Source organism: Vulpes vulpes, chromosome 5 (genome assembly GCF_048418805.1).
Source record: "Vulpes vulpes isolate BD-2025 chromosome 5, VulVul3, whole genome shotgun sequence".
NCBI classification, from domain to species: domain Eukaryota; kingdom Metazoa; phylum Chordata; class Mammalia; order Carnivora; family Canidae; genus Vulpes; species Vulpes vulpes.
Genome location: NC_132784.1, coordinates 18535150 through 18549150, shown reverse-complemented (window position 1 = coordinate 18549150; position 14001 = coordinate 18535150). Strand labels below are relative to the sequence as shown.

Here is a 14001-nt window from a genome sequence, read left to right as displayed (position 1 = left end):
TGTTGCTTTAAAGCACACAATTCTGGGTGGTTCACTAAACAGCAAACAGTCTGGGATTTTTTTGGGAGGGGGGGGGTGCTGGGGAGATTACGTAGCTAATTTATCTATTTCAATGCTTCCCCCTCTCTTTTCAAAGAACTAACTTTTATCAGTTTTTGGATTCAGAAGTTCCTACTGTCTTTCCTTATACACTTCCAATATTCTTATGCTGGTGAAATCAAGCCAAAATGATTCCAAGGGTAGACACTAAAGGGAGAAAGAACTAATATGTCATATGCAGCCTGAGTATATGTAGGCATGAGGTAGATAAAAGTGCCACCATACCTCCTGTTTCTGGACTGGTGAAGGCCTATAGGCTTCATGTGTTCATGTGAGCTTCTGAGTTTCTTTTAGCATCAACTCATAATGGGACAGGGGATCTGGCCACCTCACAAAGGCCGTGAGGCTAGTCTCTGCTGATATCTTACATCTGCAGTTTTTCTGTTGCTGATGACATGTGGAGAACCCAACTTTTGCAGCTGCCTGAGGTAGCTGTGGATGTATTGGCTTTGACTCTTCTCAAGCCACTCAGGCACTGTGGTTCTCCTGAGGCCTGTGTTTCCACACTATTCACAGGCTGTAGGTCCTTCCTGGTGGGATCAGAAAAAACAATGGCTTAGCTTGGGTGAGGGTTCAGACACCTATTTTGTTGTCAGCTCAGATGACAATTATTAATTACTGCTGGCACCACGGCAAACACTTTTTGTGCTCTAGATTCACAAACACATACCTAATATATTCATGTTCTTCATGGACCAAGGGCCTAAAAACATTAAGCCATATTCTCATTTTTCTAATACAGTAGCAAAAGTGGACAAAAAAAAAAGTGGTCACTTATAAAGTGACCTCTATCATTCCCAAAGAAGGACTACTGGAGCTGCTATTATTGGCATAGTTAAGAATGGCCTGTTTTGGGGTCCCTGGTGGCTCAGTGGTTTAGTGCCTGTCTTCAGCCCAGGGTGTGATCCTGGAGTCCCAGGGTCGAGTCCCACGTTGGGCTCCTGTGTCTCTGCTTCTCTCTCTCTCTCTCTCTCTCTCTCTCTCGTGTCTCTCATGAATAAATAAATAAAATCTTAAAAAAAAAAAAAAAAAGAAAGAATGGACTGTTTTATTGGCAAAAGTACTACATGTCCCTAAATATGGTCAGTGCTCTGGGAAAATCCACAGCCAAGGCTGTGGGACATTTGAAGCTGTCTTTAGGAAGGTTTAAAGTCTGGGCCAAATCACATCTTAAAAGCTTCCTGTATGTGCTTCTTCCTCCCACCATTTTTCTGTAGGTGAAATCAGATTCTAGAGGATCAAAAAGAACAGAGGAATATAGTCCAGGGAATGTGTGCATATTTTTGTAATGTGGGCGGTTGGCAATTTCAGTAGTATTCCCATGTGACTGTCAGGGAATTGCAGGGGTGGTAGGCGGATGGCTAAGAGCTGACTTCACAATAGCTTTGCTCTGGTTTCTGACCTATTTTCTCTGGGCAGGGTAAACCAAGGGCTGAAAGAAAAAAAAGATTTTAATGTATAGTATGGTGACTACAGTTAATAATACCATATTGTATATTTGAAAATAGCTAAGAGAATATATTTTAAAAGTTATCACACATAAAGGGTGTGTGTGGGGCTCAGTTAGTTAAGCAGCTCTTGATTTTGGTTCAAGTCATGATCTCAGGGTTGTGAGATTGAACCCTGTGACGGGTTCTGCTCTGGGCGTGGAGTCTGCTTAAGATTCGCTCTCTCCTTCTGCTGGACCCCTATGGATGCAGGTTCTCTCTCTCAAAAGAAGTTCTCATCACACAATAAAACTGATAACTATATGAGGTGATGGATATTAGCTAACATTGTGATCATTTTGCAATACATATAAATATCATCATGTTGTATACCTGAAACTAATATAACATTGTATGTCAATTATATCTCAATCAAAAACAAAAACAAAAACAAAAAACCCAAAAAACAACCCACTTACATTTACCAGGAATCTTACTGCAGAAGTTACATATTCAGAGAATTGAAATAACCCAAAAGGTTTTAGTTTTTTTGGTCTCCATCCCCCATGTATGACTGAGTAATGATTCTTGCTGCAGTGATGGCCCTAACTGTGCATCCTCTCCTTTGACTCTCTCCAGTAAAAAATAATAAAAATTCAATGGGCCGTGGAAATGAGGCACTTTCACGGTGCTCATTCTTACTTCTTCCTCTGTGCAAGGCTCCTTAATTTGACATGATTCAAAGGCAGCTCCAACTTCCTCCAGGAGTACAATATTCAACATCAGGATGTACCAGCTTTCGGGGAGGCCTGAGATTCCCTGATATCAAGTTGGACTTTGCAAAAGCTTTAGAGTGAGTGAACATCTGCCCCAGAGTCTGGTAACACCTGTTGCTCTTGAGTTGCAAAAAACCTGTTGTTTTCTGGGCTGGAAGCAAACCAGGCTCCAGGCAAGTTCCAGATGGCAGACACTCCCACTTTTTGGGTTTCACAAGCACTTTGTGCTCAGCTAGCAAACAGAGAAAGCTTTCTATAAAGCATTTGAGATAACCTGGACAATTGGTTGCTCAATGTATCTGCTAAAACCACAGATTCTTTATCCAGCTAAACATAATGTTCTCTTTTTAAAAAGTTGTCTGACTTTAAGTATATTTATACTCAAAACTGTCTTTAGTTGATTGGTATTAACTTTATGATAGAACAAAATGACATGAATCATACCCACAGGAATCACTCCCACTGAGAAAGCGATGCTTTGTAGGACTTTCATAAAATGAGTGTGTTTACTGTCTACCATCTTTTGTAAATCTAAAATAGAAATATTTAAGACAGGTTAAGTCTTCAATACCGATTAAAAAGGTGTTTTTTAATTTACAAAAGACAAAATGGGTCTATATTTGTAAACATTTATTCTCTTGAACTGAAAAAGGCTTGCATCAGCACACATTGTACAGCCTTGCAAATTACACAGAAATTGAAAAAAAGGTTCCTTGTTCATAAGTGCAATGAATCTTTGATGTCCAGTGATCCGCTGCAAACAATGAAAACAAATTTTAAACCACTTAAGAAGTTTCCAGCACTCATCAAATGCATTTCCTTAGGTGACAAGAAATCCACAAGGAGGGGAATGCAAATTAGTGGCATTTAGTTATCAGAGGGACACTTAAAAAAAAAAAAAAGTGGAAGTATTTTCCTGCTTAAAATGATTCCTATTCCCCTTTGAATCTAAGTGGTTTGATTAAGAAGTGTTAAGAACATAATTTACTTTACACTTAATGTTCATACTACCTGAATGAATAAGAAAAAGACCCTACAAGGGAGCTCTGTATTTTCTGAAACTTGTTTGTGTTTAGAGATACAGGGGAAGAGTAATCTTCTATTTGTGGGCTCTCTTTAGGTACCCTCCAGGCCCCTAAAAAGACAGTACATGGTTTTGACTTGGTTATTCCACTCCTGCATTCTTTTCCCCCCAAATTCTATGTTGGGTCACATTGTGCTGGCTGCAAAAAAGAAATACAGGTTGCAACTGGTTGTAATCACTTTGAAGAATAATTTGCTGTACAATAGAGCTTTGGATCTGATACAAGAATTCAGAAATATAAAACAAAATAACTATAAAAGTTAGGAGGCATTTGAACAGCATTTCCTCAGAAAAAGCTGCTAACTCTGTATCATTCCGATGTGGATTCCTAAAGTCATTTGGGGTGAAATGTGTAATTCTCCCCTTTTGCTGGATCACTGGCCTGTCTTCAAAAGCTATAACGCCATGACCACACGTCCTAGGAGTCTCTATCATGTTAACAGAAGCTCCAAATACCAAGCCAATTAAAGATGGGTGAGGACAGGGGAATCATAAAGGCCAAGGGTCCGGGGTGGCTCTGTTACTGAGAACTTGCCCTTTCCAGAATGTGAAAGTCATAGTGCTTCTTGCTTGTTCTCAGCTTAAACTTGTTAACCGAGTTAATTTGTTTCTTCAATGCATTCTGTGCAGCTGAAATGGAGGGGAATGTGGCTAAGACGGTATATGTGGAGGCCAAGTCACTGGGCTTAGAGCGTTCAGGGTTGACGGCGTTGTCCCCGCTGCCACAGCAGAGCGGGTGACGACGCAGCTGGGGCTGGGATTGAGGGTCCCGGAGCCACCGGATCTTGGCGCCAATTTTAAAGAGTTCCCCAAAAAGCTTCTCCGCTTCCATGCGAGTTATTCCATCTGGTAGTTCAGTAATTTCCAAGACCTTCCCAACAACTAGAATGGAAAAGGTATAGAATTACTAATCCCTGTTACCAAAATGGTGGGCAGAAAATACTAAAGGCCCAAATATGATGTAAGAAATGAATGGGATTTTGTGAAGCCATTCAAACCCACAAAAATATAATTACAGCCATCTTTTAAATCATTCCTACTGATCCCTTAGGCAGGGGGTATAGAGCTATTGGTACTAAACTACCCAGCTCAGTCTTCCCTGATCGCCGTACTTAGAAAATACAGCATTGTATAGTAGATCCCCTTAGGTGTGTGATCTTGGGCTGTTTCCCAAACTTCCCATTCTCATTGTAAAATAAACATAACAGCACTTGCTGTAGCCATCCAAGGCTGTGGAGTACATAATTGAAAGTGCTCTGCCACAGAAAGGCAGTTATTTGTTCATCAGACTATGTCTATGTGGGTGTACGGACTACTTCCTTTCTCCACAAATACAGAGGCAAAGAATATCATTCCATCTGTTCCTTTCACATAGAACTTTCCCCTTTGGTCCTTGCATCCCTCCTAAATCCACCAGTACCTTACTGCACCCTGAAATCTGAAATGAGACAATTAAAAGAACACATTTTAGGAGCCCTACATTATAGATGGCATAACTTCCTGTAATGTTGTGAAGGACTTTAGGAAGCAGAGAACCCGTTTCTGTTTAAAGACTGCTGAACTGGTCAACAGTTTGTAGAACCACATCCAATTGCCTCTCAGGGACATACCTGCTTCTCCTGCACCAAGGTCAGTGGATGCAGCTTTTTTAGCTTGTTTCCTTCCTCGATTTCCATGCCTATTGCCAGATTGACCCTGAAGATCCACAAACAGATGAAAAATAAGGTTAAGAATGTTGAAAAATGTGTGACTGTAATGTTTAAACACTTAACACCTAAAGATACTCAGTCTGGGTTTTGTACTTCAACAGAAAAAAATCCAATCCCAGTCCCTGTGCAATGGCATTCCTGTCCCTCACTATGACCAGACACTTGTCTTGCATAAGCAAGGGTGCCCTAATGCCTCAGCCACACCTTCCCCCACCCCTCACTTTTGGACAGCACTAGAGCATGACTGCTCAAGCAAACAGCACACCACCATCTCCCTTGTCTGCTCGTAGGGGGGCCAGACCCAGGCTCAATGCAGCCAGACAACACTGATAAATTCGCTGGCTGAGGTACACAGGTCTCCCTTGTGTAGTGCCAACAGGTGGACCCAGGGCCTGCTACACTCTCTGCAACACAGTATGATGTTCTGCCAACAAAGCCTAGGTCGTCAGACCGCGAGCTTTTACACCTGTTGGGTTGGAATGTGTCCGTGCAGAACAGCAGGAGGGTTGTACTGCAGAGGCTGGCCAAGTAATGGATATCTGGCATCTCCTGAAAGTCAATAAAAAAACATCTTTACATTTTTCTCTGCTCAGGTATAAAAGTACTTCCCAAAATTTTTTAAAATGTCCAAAAGAGTTAAGATGCGTAGGGGAAACACATTTGGTAGAATAAAAAAGTGTAGGTCCTGACATATTTTTAAAAAGAATTAAAAGTTTCCGTTTTCCCTTTAAAGAGCTGGGGTAAACTTCTGAGAGGTGTAAGGACAAATAACAGTGGCTATGGAGGAAGGAAAGTGGTGGGAACTATGTAGACGGGATAGGATGGAGAGAAACTTCCCTAGTTTACATTAACATTCCATATGGGATCCTCCAAAATAAATGTAATACACATTCCACTGAATTGAGATGTTAAAATCCACATTTTCTATGATGATTAAAAATTAATATATCTTACATTTTAGGAAAAGAAAAAAATCCTGGAGAAACAGTAAGCTCTCTACTTCTCTAAAGTCACTACTTTTTTTGAAAAATACTTTTTTAAAAAAGATTTTATTTCTTTATTCATGAGACACACACAGAGAGAGGCAGAGACAGATCCCAGGGTCCTGGGATCGAGTCCTGCATTGGGTTCCCTGCAGGGAGCCTGCTTCTCCCTTTGCCTATGTCTCTGCCTCTTTCTCTGTGTCTCTCACGAATGAATAAATAAGTCTTAAAAAAAAAAAAACTAAAAAAAAAAAAGGGATGCCTTTCTGAAATAAATAAATAAATCTTAAAAATTTTTTTTAAATTCTCATTTTATTTTATCCATAAGCTCCCCAATTCAGCATATTCAGTATTTGGAGAGGGATTATGCACAGGTGCTAGAAAAGCACTTCAGGGAATCATATATCCCTTCTCTTGAAAGTTTTGTAACAGAAAAGCAAGGTGTGGACCTTCCCCTACTCCATGGAGCTCTTTTCAGATGAACAGTGTGAAGGTGCTAGGCCAGCTCCCTGGCAGGACAGATTTGCTCCTTCCCCAGCACTATTTGAAGGGCAGATATGCCATGATGGCTTAACGTCGAGATCAGAGAAGCATGAAGATGCATACAAAACAATGGCAAGAAAGTCAGAGTTAAGTTTAGGCCTATGGAGCAGTATTCTTTTGAAATACAGAGATGAACTATAGACAGCAGTAATCAAAATAAAATAAGGTGGATATATATGTTGTTGTGCAAGTCTGCATAGACATGCTTTCATTTTTCTTGGGTAAATACCTACAAGTGGATTTGCTGCATTGCAAAGTAAGTGATCAGCTTTGTAAGAAACTAAAATCTTTTTCTAAAGTGGCTTTAAAATTTTACACCTCTACACCAATGTGCAAGAATTTGAACTGTTCTGTAACTTCACCTCCATGCAGTGGTGTTAATCTTTTTGATTATGTCCATGCTAGTGGGGCAAAGTGATATGTCACTTGGATTTTTATATTCCTTTCCCTAATGAATAATAAATGATGTTGAGCACCTTCTCAAAGATTTACTAGACATTTGTGTATCTTCTTTTTTGAAATGCCTATATAACTTTTTCTTTAATTAAAAATATTTTTTTTAAAATTAAGTAATCTCTATGCCCAGCATGTGGCTCAAACTCATGACCCCAAGATCAAGAGTCACATGCTCTACAAACTGAGCCAGCCAAGTGCTGCCTGCCTCCCCAACCTTTTTAAATGGGAGTATAGTTGACACACAATGCTACATTAGTCTCAGGTGTACAACACAGTGGTTAGACAAGTTATATGTTATGCTACATCAATCACAAGTGTAGCTACTATCTGTCTCCGTACAATGCTATTATAATACAACGAGTATATTCCCTATGCTGTACTTCCTATCCCTGTGACTTATTCATTCCATAACTGGAAGTTTGTATCTCCCACTCCTCTTTGCATAACCTGTTTTTTAAAATCATTCACTGTACTGTGAATATTTCTTCTTTTAACAATTCTTTAAAACATGATTTGTGGATAACTACATAGTATTCCTTATATAGATAAACCAAATCTAATCCTTACTAATGGACATTTAGGTTGTTTTGCATTTTTTTGCTATAGACCAAACTCTTCTGTGGATAAATTGTTGTGTGCATTATCCTTAGGATAAATTCCAGAAAAGAAAATCAATATTTTCCATATTATTTTATAATCATCCATTTGCTATTTGTTCCTCCAACTAGACTGAGAGGGTCAGTGAGGATGAGGACTTCACCTTATTCATTTCTGTATGTCACGGGCACAATGAGGCCCTCAATGAAGCCTCAATAATAAGTTGAATACACTTTTGAATAAACTCTTGATATACAGTACTGTAATAAAGACAATAGAAATAAAAAACAAATTTATGGATTTATAGCATCATGCATTACTACTATAGAGAAACGGAGTCTAAGGCTAGTAAGTTAAAGTCATTTTAACTCTAACACATAAGTAATTATTGAATGGAAGTAATTACTAAGATAGTAATCATTAACTAGTGATGAAACACTAAGGTTAAGAGAGTATACGGTAATAAACAAATATGCCCAGGGGAAGATGAAAATGCAGTCCTGTGGAGAACTGAAAGCAGTACCAAAGGAAATCACAAAGTGTGATTGGGAAGGGATGTCTTTTATCTTCAATTTTTAAAAAAAATTTTAATTCCAGTGTAGTTAACATACAGTGTTACATGAGTTTCAGAGGTACAATACAGTGATTCAACAGTTCCATCCAACATCCAGGGGAAGGGATGCCCTAGAGTCCTCTGAGGCTGTGACTAGTTTCGTGCACTTACCTTGCCCCGGTACGAAAGGTCTAGAAAACTGAGGTATGATGGAAAGGGGTGGTCCAGAGGGACGGACAGTTTTCAGAGTGGTCAGCTGAGCTGGTGCTGGCGACTGAGCTGGTGAAATAATGGGACTACTGAGTTGAGGGCTGTGCTGTAATCATATCAAAAAAATTGGTTAGCATTTTAGCCACTTTCTTGCAAATTAACTTTTGAACAAAATTTCTTATTTTTTTGGATTACAAATACGTACTTGTTTTTTAAAAAATCATAACATAAAAATTTATAATTTTCAACTCCAAAAGATAAACACTGGAACAGATTGTTTCTATGTATATGCATTCATACGTCTATGTTTCACAAAAATAGAAGTAGACTATACATCGTATTTTTGAATCTTGACTTTTGTATCTGGGTAGTAACATTCTCCATAAGAAAAAATACACATTTATCGCATTCTTTTTGTCATGTTAAACTATTTAATATATATTTATTTAAGATATATTTTATTTATTTATTCATGAGAGACACAGAGAGAGACTGAGAGGCAGAGACAAAGGCAGAGGGAGAAGCAGGCTCCAAGCAGGGAGCCTGACGTGGGACTCAATCCTGGGTCTCCAGGATCACGCTCTGTGCTTCGAAGGTGGCGCTAAACTGCTGAGCCACCCAGCCTGCCCCTAACATTTCATTTTTAAACAACTTATCCCTAAAGAAGTTACCAAATATATTACAAAGAATTCTCAGATTTCTCAAATATTATTTTCTTATATTTTTATATAATTCTCCCTGTATATTTTCAAATCTTTACCTCTTTCTATATATATTGTATATACTGATTTTTTTTCCAAACTATTTGAGAATGAGTTGCTTACAATATGTCATCCCTAAATAACTTAGTGTCTTTTTCCTAAAAACAAGGACATTTTATATAAGTAAGAGTCAAATCGTCAAAATCTATATAAATGTGATATATAAAAAAAATGTGATATATGCAGTGGAGTTGTTTAGGAACATTTGAAATAAAGATGTTTCTAAGAAAAGTCCTAGAAAAAAAAAAAAAAGGATCAAAATCAGGCACTTAACAATATAGCAATATTATGTAATCTGTGATTTATTCAAATTTTACCAATTGTTCTACTAACATACCTTATAGCAAAACAACAAAAAAACCTTTGAAAAACCAAAAAAAAAAAAAAAAAAACCCAAAAAACCCAAAAAACCCAAAAACCAAAACCAAAACCAAAAAAAAAAAAAAACAAAATCAAAAAACAACAAAAATCCAAAACCCCAAACAAAAAACCTCCCTTTCTAGTCCAGAATCAAAAGGTGCATTTAGTTGTCATTGTGTCTTTCATCTTTTCTTTTCCTTTCTTTTTTGAAGTAGTGCAGGGCTGGAACTCAATTCATAGCCCTGAGATCAAGACCTGAGCTGAAATCAAGAGTTGGATGCTTAACTGACTGAGCCACCCAGGTGTCCCTTTTTCTTTTAAATCTGGAACAGAGTCTTAAGTCTTTTTTTTCTCTCATGACTTTGGCCTTTTTGAAGATCAGTTTCTGAAGGTCATTTTGATTATCAGTTATTTTGCAGAATGTCCCTCAATTTGAATTTGCTGCTGCTTCCTCATTCCCAAATTCATAATATACATTTGGGTAAGCAGTGCTACAGAAGGGATATGGTGTCTTCTCACTGCACTGTGAGAGGAACCTGAGGTCCACAGGTCAACACAGTCCTGGTGAGGTATACTTCCCATCACTTGGGTAAGGTGGTGTCTGCCAGGTTCCTTTGTTGTGAGGTTATTATTTTTTTCTAAGGGTCTTAGGAGGAGATCATATTATCTGTAAACAGAAAATTTTACTTCTTCCTTTGCAATTTGAATGCTTTTTATTTCTTTTTCTTGTCTAATGGCTCTAGGTAGAACTTCGAGGACAATGCTGGCTGACATGCATCTTTTAAAATCTGTTAAGAATAAACTTAACAGTCGGGATCCCTGGGTGGCTCAGTGGTTTAGCGCCTGCTTTTGGCTCAGGGTGTGATCCTGGAGTCCCGGGATCGAGTCCTGCGTTGGGCTCCCTGCATGGAGTCTGCTTCTCCCTCTGCCTGTGTCTCTGCCTCTCTCCATCTCTCTCATGAATAAATGAATAAAATCTTAAAAAAAAAAAGAAAAAAGAATGAACTTGTAGCCTAACGTATAGATAGATGGTCTATCCAGGGATATGTCCCTGTACTCAGGAAGACTATGCATGCTGTTGTCAGGTAGAGTGTTCTTTACACATGACGGATGTAGTTGTGTTTAATTCTCCATTTCTTCACTTAACTCTTGCCTGATTGTGGCATCCATTATTGAGAATGGGGCACTAAAGTTTCCAAGTATTATGTGACGGTCTTTTATCAGGTAAGCAATTATTAGGTTCATATAATCAGGTTTATAACAATTATACCTTCTTGCTGTATTGAATTTTTGTATCTCGAAAATTTTTTGGATCTAGAGTCTTAACTTTGTTTACTGTTAGCAATAACAACCCCTATTCTCTTCTGGTTACTATTTTCATGGAATATCTTTTTGCATTCTTTCATTTTCAATTCATTTGTGTCGTTGGACTTAAAGTAAGTCTCTTATAGACAGCATAGTTAGATCAGGTGGTTTTACCCATTCTGCCAATCTCTGTCTTTACAGTTAAAATAACGACTGATAAACAGAGACTTACCTTTGTCATTTTGCTGTTTTCTATATGCCTTCCAGCTTCTTCCCACACATTTCCTGCATTACTGTCTTTTGGTTTTACTCAAGTTTTTGTAGTAAAATGTTTAAATTCCTTTCTCATTTCCTTCTGTATATATTCCCTAGGTTTTTTCTTTTTGGTTGGGGGGGGGGCGCTTACCTTAGGTATTACACCTAACATCTAAAGTAATAACACTCTAATTTGAATTTATACTAGTCTAACTTCAATAACACTCCACTCCTTTATAGCTTGGTCCCCACGACTTTTGTTTGCTGACCTTTATACATTGTGTGCCCCAAAACATAAACTACTAATTATTTTTCTTTTTTTTTAAGAACGATTTTATTTTTTTATTTTTATTTTTTTTTTATTTTTATTTTTTTTCGATTTTATTTTTTTAAAAGATTTTTATTTATTCATGAAAAAGAGAGAGAGGCGGAGACACAGGCAGAGGGAGAAGTAGGCTTCTGCAGGGAACCCAGTGTGGGACTCGATCCTGGGACTCCAGGATCACACCCTGGGCCAAAGGCAGGCACTAAGCCACTGAGCCACCCAGGGATCCCAAAGATTTTATTTATTCATGAGACACACACACACACACACACACACGCACACAGGCAGAGACACAAGCAGAGGGAGAAGCAGGCTCCGTGCAGGAAGCCCGATGTGGGACTCAATCCCGGGTCCCCAGGATCACCCCCTGGGGCAAAGGCAGCACCAAACCACTGAGCCACCCAGACTGCCCTACTAATTTTTTTTTTTAAGACTGATTTATTTTAATCAATTAATTAATTAATTTTCAATGTTCAGTTTCCTTTAATGACCCTCATCTCCCTGAAGGGCAGGTACAGGCAGCTAGGCGATGACAAGAGATGTTGACTTGAAGATCTTGCCCTGATTGAAGGTTTTGCCCACATGCTGGAAGGCCCCCTCCCAGGAAAAGGACTATCAAACCAGCATCTGGGTCTCTTCACTGGCAGGATCCAGTTTCCACCATGTATAGGACTCATAGTCCACCTGCCAATCTGGACTCAGCGGAATGGCAAGCTCCTGGCCTCGGAAGACCCAGACTACAAAAATGGAGCTGCTGTTGTTGGTTCCAAAGAGGATGACACTGGCAGAGGCATTCTTCCTTAGCTTGTTCAACCGTTGGAACATTCCAGTGATGAGGTTATATAACTCATAAAAGTCTGGGTGAGCTCCTCAGGGAAGCGGTACTCAGCATACCACAGGGACCAGCCATCCTTATCAAAGTGCTCCCAGAAATATGGCGGTGCCACAGTGAGAGTGTCCTCATTGAAGTACTTGCGCTTAAATTCGTCCAACGCAAAGGTACTCTTGGGCAGGTGAGCAAAGGGGTCTTTGGCCTTTGGCTCAGCAGCCAGTGCCTGCTCACATTCATCCATCTCCTCCTCAGGAGCAGGGGCAGCAGCCTTTGTCTCCTCTTTCCACTCGGCCTGGGGCTTCTGCTTCTCTTCTCTAGAATGCTTCTCTTTCCGTGGGGTGTCCTTTTTAGGTTGGCTCTCTGCAAACTTTTTAGCATCACACTGGGCCATCTTCTCAGAGTTTCACCTCCCCCAAGACAGCCCGGAACTGGGGCTGGTTAATGCAGGTAAGGAACCAGTGGTTGGTACTGGGGAAGGCCTGGCGGAAAGAAGGCTCCAGGACCTGTTTATACAGCCACAACAGGGTGCAGACAACTGTGATGTCAGCCAGTGTCACACGTTCACCCACCGGGAAAGTCCTTGCTTTCAAATGAGTATCCAGGGGTCTCAGAATTCACCTTACTTCCTCCTTTGCATTCTCTGTGGCCTGCTTGTTGTGGTGCATGATGCCCAAGGTAGGAAACAGCCAGGTACTGGCTGCGGGCACTATGTCGCTATCAGCAAAGCACCCACTGCACCACCTGGGCTGCTGCCTCTGGAGTACCTCCCCACAGCTCCTCATTGTTCACATAGTAGGCAATGGCACTGCTCTCAAACACACAGAATCCATCGTCACCCTCAAATGCTGGAACCTTGCAGGCAGGAAATTTACGGAGAAATTCAGGGGTGTGGTTGGTTTGGCCAAAGTGGAAGTGGGGTGGTGTGAAGAGCAAGTAAACCTGAGCCCCGCTCTACTGAGCAGCAATGAGAGCCTTGAAGGCCCTCCAGTTTTCAGGATATGTGTACAGGGTCCCGGCTGCCATGGTGATTCCACAGAGAAAGGGGCAAGATTTTATTTATTTATTCATGAGAGACACAGAGAGAGAGAGAGAGAGAGAGAGAGAGGGGCAGGCAGAGACACAGGCAGAGGGAGAAGCAGGCTCCATGCAGGGAGCCTGATGTGGGACTCGATCCCAGGTCTCCAGGATCACGCCCTGGGCTGAAGGCGGTGCTAAACTGCTGAGCCACCCAGGCTGCCCCCTACTAATTCTTTTAAGTGCATTAGTCTCTTAAATTATGTAGAAAACAAAATTTGGAGTTACAAATCAAAGTTATAACACTACCTTTCAGACAATGTTTTAAAAAATATTTAAGTGCATCAGTCTCTCAAATTACATAGAAAGTAAAAAGTAGAGCTATGGACCTTTGGTACAATACTACTAGCTTTTATAATTGCTCATGTATTTAACTTAAATGAGAACTTTTATTTCTTCATATAGCTTTGTCTTACTATCTAGTGTTCCTTTTATTTCACTCTGCAGGACTCCTTTAAGAATTTCTTGCAGGGTAGGTTTCAGTTTTTATCTGGGGATTTTCATTTCTACCTCATTTTTGGAGGGTAGTTTTGCCAGATACAGGATTCTTGGTTAACATTTTTTTTTCCTTAAGCACTTTGAATACACTGGACTGCTGCCTCTGACCTCCAGTTTCTTTCTTTTCTTTTAAAAAGACTTTATTTATTTGACA

General features: G+C 39.8%; 1 protein-coding gene and 1 pseudogene across 13 annotated transcripts in view; both read right to left on the bottom strand.

Annotated features, from left to right (window-relative positions):
- Positions 1 to 2917: 2917 nt before the first annotated feature.
- Positions 2918 to 14001, bottom strand: part of R3HDM1 (R3H domain containing 1) — a 130997-nt gene continuing 119913 nt past the window's right edge. For all 13 annotated transcript variants that reach the window (XM_026015560.2, XM_026015561.2, XM_026015562.2 and 10 more), the window contains 4 exons: positions 8399 to 8543; positions 5562 to 5644; positions 4997 to 5081; positions 2918 to 4268 (listed from right to left, as the gene is read on the bottom strand). In XM_026015560.2, the coding sequence (XP_025871345.1) occupies positions 3907 to 4268; positions 4997 to 5081; positions 5562 to 5644; positions 8399 to 8543 (675 nt within the window). In that variant the 3' untranslated portion in view covers positions 2918 to 3906. The remainder of the gene's footprint in view (positions 4269 to 4996; positions 5082 to 5561; positions 5645 to 8398; positions 8544 to 14001) is intronic.
- LOC112932602 (elongation factor 1-gamma pseudogene) lies at positions 11846 to 13375 on the bottom strand (annotated as a pseudogene).